Raw genomic sequence first — 6,698 nt, forward strand, 5'->3', positions numbered from 1 at the left:
AGCCTCATCTTTCTCCCATGGAATGACTGGTAATTTTTAATTGCTGACCTTGAGGTTAGCAGCCTGACTCTTAATCACTATGCTATAATTAACCAAAGCATTCTATGGAGAAAACTTCCCATCTAATGCCTTGGCATCTCCCATAGATCAATCATAAGGGAAAGGAAGAGACAGAGGACCTGAAAATGAACAAAAGGAGATAGGACCTGTTTGGGACTAGGAGTAGACATAATCATCTAGAGGAATTTCATTGTTAAGGGGAACTGAGAGAAGATATGTTAGTAACTAGAGGCGGGAGAAGGTCGAGCCCTGGTGGTGTTGTGGGTTACATGTTGGGCTGCTAACTGAAGGATGAACAGTTCAAATCCACCAACCCCTTCTCGGGAGAGAGATGAGGCTTTTTGCTTGTGTAAGGCCTCACAGCCTTAGAAACCCTATACAGAGTCACTATGAGTTGGGACTGACTCAAGAGCACACAGAAGGAACCCTGGTGGTCCAGTGGGTAAGTGCTCAGCTGCTAACTGAAAAGTTAACATTTCGAACTCACCCAGTGGCCCTGCAGGACAAAGGCCTGGCAACTTGCTCCCGTAAAGATTACAGCGTAGGATACCTTACTGGGTCCCATGGGGTCGCTGTGAATCAGAAATTGGCATTCAGCAACAACACAACAAGACATCAGGGAGCAGGGTAAAGAGGGAGGAGAAATGAAGGGGTTTGGTGGTCCCACTGTTCAGAGGGACCCAGCACAGGACAGTCATGTTGTAGAAGAAAAGTGGAAATGACTGAGGGCTGTACTGGAGTCCTGCCGTGGACCTGTGGGCGAATGCGCCGGACTGCGATTTGAACTACAAGGTCGGCGGTTCAAGCTCACCAGCCACTCCTCGGAAACCCTATACGGGGCCACTATGAATCAGAACCGACTCGATGGCACTGAGCAACAACAACATACTGGGGTCGCCAACAAGAAAGAGTTGGGAGCTTTGCATCAGCAGGCTTGGTTCTTTCACCATCTCTAGGAACTGCACTTGTGACTCAGGCAGGATGGCGAGGAGATGCAGTGTGGTAACTGAGTTCTCGTCTCTTGGCCAACATCTTCTCAGGGGGTAGGAGAGAGGGAGGATAGAGAAGGTGGACAGGTGGAGTTTTACCTCCATAAACCTTCCAGGAGTCCTGGTGTGACGCTGTAGGGCAAGAACAGCACTGCAAGGTTGATTTGAATCACAAGGTTGGAGGCTCAAACTCACCAGCCACTCCTTGGGAACCCTATACAGGGTCTCCATGAGTCAGAACCGACTCAACGGCGTTTAACAACACTAGCAAACTGTGTAGCCTGCGTGTGTTTCTCTGTCTTCTGTTTCATAGGACACTGCTGAGGCTTCTCTCTGAGTCTGGGCACCTAAGAGGGAAGGAATCTTGGATGTTCTGCTATGTGGGCACATGCAGCCAGAACCAGAATGGGTGTTTCTTTCTCTCTCTTCTGATCTTGTAGGTGGCACAGATGGTTAAAGGTTCAGCTACTAACTCAAAAGTTGGTGGTTTGAATCTACCCAGAGGTACCTCAGAAGAAAAGCCTGGCAAACTTTAAAAAAAATTTTTTTTTATTGTTACTTGGTTGAAGGTATGCTACTGAAGAGTCATCAGTTTTCGTTTTCCAGTCAGCAATGCACACACACACACTTTGTTTCATCTCATTCTTTACAATCCCCTCATGCATCCCACTTCCTGAGTTTCCTGTTTCTATTCCTCCTTCTTTCCTAATCCCACTGAATCTGGTCCTTGAGTCAGTGCTGTCCTTTGGATCTCAAATAACCGATTATTTTAAGGTGTGCATGCCTCCCAAGTGTTACTGTCCCCCATAGGCCTGTCTGTTGTGTGGCTGAAAATGGAACCACAGGGGTGAGTTCATTTCCAGAGTCTGGCTTAGTCTCTCTCTGAATAGTCAGCCTGGTCTTTTCAATGCTGGCAATCTGATTTTGAAAAGCCACAGCCACAGAAACCCGTCTGACACACGGGGTTCACCAACCATGAGTAGAATCTTCTGGACAGCAACTGGTTTGTTGTTACTGTTGGTGATCCTCTCTGTGGAAAGTCTTGGTTGGAGGTACAACTCATTGAACTTAGCAGTCACATTTTCTTGTCATCAGTTTGAAAAATTGAAGAAGTGGGTGACATGTGATCTTGCTGGGCCAATGGGGTCAACAGGCTAGTTGCATATTGTGTGGTTGCAATGTAATAGCTTAAAGTAACGGGGTCCAAAAAACATGTGCACAAATTGTGTTCTGTATTCTATTCGGTGGACAAACATGGTCTTTCCTGAGCTTCGTGTTTCTATTATAAGGATTTGCTCCGGGTTAAGTTGGGCTCTGGTGACTCAGCAGTTAAGCTCTGGGCTGCTAACCAATAGGCCGGTCCTTTGAACCCACCGGAGGCTCCGTGGGAGGAAGATCTGATGGTCTACTTCCATAAGATTGACAACCTAGGAAACCCCATGGGGAAGTGCTATACTGTTACAGGCTCACCATGAGCTAGAAATCAACTCTAAGTCACACAACAACAAAAATGCCTGTGGCTATGACCCCAGTTGGAGGTAGGGTTTGCTGTGTTATGTTAATGCAGGTCTATGAGTGTAGTGTGCGTCATAAGTCAAACACCTGTGAGACAGAAATGGAGCAGGTCAGATGCTGGCCTGTGAGATCCCCAAGGAGCCGAGGAGCAGAAGCTGAGAAAAGACGAGAACTTGTCCCAGTGTAGACACAGGGGAGTCCAGCCTCCTCAAATGAAAGAGGAGCCTGGATGTGACACTGTGGGATAACACTGGACCACAAGATTGGCAGTTCAAACTTACCAGCCGATCCTTGGAAACTCTTTACTGAGTTGCCATGAGACAATTAACAACAAATTAATAAAATGTGAGAAAACTTTTGAGTGTGTTTGAGCCACCCATCTGTGGATTTCTGTTCTGGTGGCGCTAGGAATCTGAAACACGACTATTGAGAAATGCCTGTTTCTGACCCCATTGAGGGGACAGGTGCGGGCTCTCCTGAACACTGTCTGTTCTGTGTTACAGGGATTCTGTCAGTGGACCCTGCCTGCCGGTCATCGCTCTCCAGCACTAACAGATAACTGCTTCCCTTGGAAGGCTACATCGATGGAGGACGTTAAGAGAGCTCTATCCAATCAGTTTGTGTCCATTATGAAGAGGGACTATGTGGACAGAGCCAAAGGTAAAAAAACTGATTTTCTCCATCCCCCAGGAACATGGCAGGTGTTGGACTTACAACGTTGTGTGATCTCAAGTTCAAACTCATGGTAGAACTTCCCAAGAGGATTTCCCAGACGGTCCTCTTTATGGATCAGATTGCCAGGACTTTCTTCCGTGGATCAGTGGGTTCAAACCATCAGCCTTCTGGTTAACAGATGAGCGCTTAGACGTTGTACCCTCAGGATCCCTTGGGTGGCAGGAGGAAGGCAACAGGCTGGGAAATGCAGAAATCCCTGGTGGTGCTAACAGTCGAGGCCTTTGGCTGTTGACCGCAAGGCTAGAGGTTCGAATTCACCCAGAGGTGCCTCATAAATAATATCTGGTGATTTACTTGGTAAAACTCAACCTTGAAAACCCCCATGGAGCACAGTTCTACTCTGACAAGCACGGGGTCACCATGGGTCTGAGTTTGTTCAACAGCATCGGGATTGGTTTGGTTGTGTGGGAATGTACACTGTAGGATATTTGGTGATGTGGGCAGGCCAGGGAAGGCTTCCCAGCGGTAGTGAAGCCTGGAGGATGAGAAGAATGAGCCAGGCAATGACGAGGGGCAGAGGACCCCTGTGCTGTGAGGCCCAGACCTGCAGGAGCGGGGCACAGTCCAGTGTCACCCCGAGGGAGACATAGGGGATGCAGACTTCACCCCGTGACACTCTCAGTGGGGGGACGCCAGAATGACCAGCTGTAAAATTGTGCGCAGTATTTCAGTGGAAATTTATTCTTTTTATTTCGTTTCTATTTTTTAAAGTTTTTATTGTGAACTAAGTGATGGTTTACATGGGCAAACATCAGCTTTACATCATCATTTCATTGCAATCGTTACAATCTCCTCCGTGCATCATTATTCAACAGTATTTGCTTCCATTCACTGTTTTGTTTTGTAGTTTGGAAATTTATTATTTTTATGAAAACATCTCTGTAGCTAGGTGCAACAACAAAGATGAGTCTCCTAAGCCCAGTTTAGCTGCATCTATAGATGTGCTGGTCTACCTCCTGAGCGCCTGTCCACGCTGTTGTCATTTCCCAACAGCCACAATGCTTCAGTTCACATGGTTTCATCGGCACACACGGGTGCTGCTGGTGCTTCATGGATTTTATCTCATTTCCAGGTGCTTTCACTTCAATCTTGTCATAAATCCTATTTGTGAACCTACATCAACAACTTTTGTTGAGAATGGCTGTGTGCCATGGAGTCGGTTCCGACTCATAGTGACCCTGCTATAAATCTTTACTGGAGCAGAAAGCCTCATCTTTCTCCCACGGAGCAGCTGGTAGTTTCGAACTGCTGACCTTGCGATTCACAGCCCGATTCTTAACCACTACTCTACCAGAGCTCCTTTGTTGAGAATGAAGTGGTAGTTAAAGGAAGAGAAATAGAAAAATGGAAATGCTTCTGCTCAACTGCTAAGAATCTTGTAATTCAATGTAGAAAGATTTTACAAAACCATTTCATTGTTAGTATTCAGATAAACTAAGAAATATCAGATCTAAGCAATTTACAAGTCCATCACATGTCATTCTGTGTTTCAAATCCCTAATAAGCATGACTAAGGATTCTGTATGGTCTGGTATGGGAGGAGATGCATGGGGCCGAGGGGTTCAGGCTGACACGAGTCACCCCACTGAGTGACACCAACTCTAAAGATGCCACTGAGGTAGGCAGGGACTGAGTGAAGGTCAGGGTAGATGGCGCAGAGTGTAGATGGGGGAGGAATCAGAGACGAGACCAGATAGGCAGAGCGAGCCGTCATGAAGAGCCTTGTTAAGCATGTAGAGTCTTTACCCTAAAAGCAGTGGAAATGCTTGACCTAGGATAGCGATATCAGTGAAGGTAAATCTTAGTTGAACAAATGAATGAATGAATGAATGAATGGTAGGAATAAGTGCCTGATAGCCTACAGGAGTAAGAATAAAAGGAACCAGCTATGTGTGGCTCTGGTGGTTTGAACCACAAGGTCAGTGGTTCAAACCCACCAGCCACTCCTTGGAAAACCTATACAGGGTGCTATGAGTTGGAACCAACTCAACGACACTTAACAACAACAATAATATATGGCTTGGGGGTCTGTGTGGAGGGGATAGTGGTATTTTTTTGCAGATCACAAATAGGGAAACCAGGGCAGGGTGAAGCAAGGCCTGTTTTATCCTCTCCCCAGACAGAATGGGAAAATCCCAGGTGGTTCAAACAGTTAAGCACTCAGCTGCTACCCTGAATGCTGGCGGTTCAAACTCACCCACTGACTCTGTGGAAGAAAGACCACCTGAAGATCTACTAAACAACCGCCTAGAAGACCTTTGTGGGCAATTGACCCTGCAGGTGGGGGTCTCCATGAGCTGGAGTTGACTTACCTGGAAGACACACAACAACAGAATGGAGCAATGTGGTATTCTCTTCATCTTGCTTTTTAGACGAGCGTGTCTCCTCTGGGATGGGATCCCTGCTTTGCAGACTTTTCTCCACAGGAGTCTAGATTCTTCCATAGTTCTCCTTGGCACTATGCTAGGGCTGTAGGCAAACAAGCTTATAACTGGCTCTGTGTGTGTCTAGGTAGCAGTGACGCCATCTGCTGACTCTAACTTGCTCCACTTCTCAGAGGCCAAGAGTGGGTTGGGCTCATGTATACATGGTTTCCAGAAAGGACCATTTGCAGACCCAGTGCAGTTCTGTTACTGCCTGTCAGCAGAAAACTTGCTTCATTAAAAATTCATGAACATTAACAGCAGTTATTTTAAACCTCAAACAAGGAAACCGTTCCCTGAATTACTGAGCAAACACTGCTTGCTGGGTTACTACTAGTGGCCTTGAGGCCAAATGGTGATTGGAGGATTCCTAGTCTCCTGCCTCTTTGGATGTCACCATGACAACACCCAACCACAGCTACGGAAGCCTGGATGCCACTGGGGGAACCGAGCACAAACCAAGGAGCACTGGGAATGTCATCCTCTTTGCCTCAAGAAATGAAAATAAGGAATCTCTCAAAGTCTGGGGGTCTTCACCTCTCCCTTGGGTCTCAACCATGAGTGCTGTGGATGAGTCTTCCGTCCCTTGTGAGGGGCTGTGACGTCAGTTCCAACTAATAGGGACCCCATGTACAATAAGTCTTGTACCATCCTCACAACTATTGCCATGTCTGAACCCATTGTTGCAGCTGAAGCATCAATCCCTCTCACTGAGGGTCTCCATCTTCTTCACTGAACTTCCAATTTACCAAGCATGATGTCCTTCTCCAGGTGTGTGTCTTCCTGATAACATATCTGGAGTGAGATGACTTTTGCCATCCTGGCTTCTAAGGGACATTCTGGCTGTACTTCTTCCCAGACAGATTTGTTCATTCTTCTGGTGGTCCATGGTAGATTCCGTATTCTTCACCAACACCTTTATTCAAAGCATCAATTCTTCTGTCTTCCTTTTTCACATGCATACCCTTAAGAAGGA

General features: G+C 46.7%; 1 protein-coding gene across 1 annotated transcript in view; it reads left to right on the forward strand.

The window, feature by feature from the left end:
• The window catches only part of TEX26 (testis expressed 26), a 51,492-nt gene that overhangs the window by 30,451 nt on the left and 14,343 nt on the right, over positions 1-6,698 (forward strand). The window contains exon 4 of the mRNA XM_006832049.1: positions 3,068-3,224. Within this exon, the coding sequence (XP_006832112.1) occupies positions 3,068-3,224 (157 nt within the window). The remainder of the gene's footprint in view (positions 1-3,067; positions 3,225-6,698) is intronic.

This window comes from Chrysochloris asiatica, unplaced genomic scaffold (genome assembly GCF_000296735.1).
Source record: "Chrysochloris asiatica unplaced genomic scaffold, ChrAsi1.0 scaffold00005, whole genome shotgun sequence".
NCBI lineage: Eukaryota > Metazoa > Chordata > Mammalia > Afrosoricida > Chrysochloridae > Chrysochloris > Chrysochloris asiatica.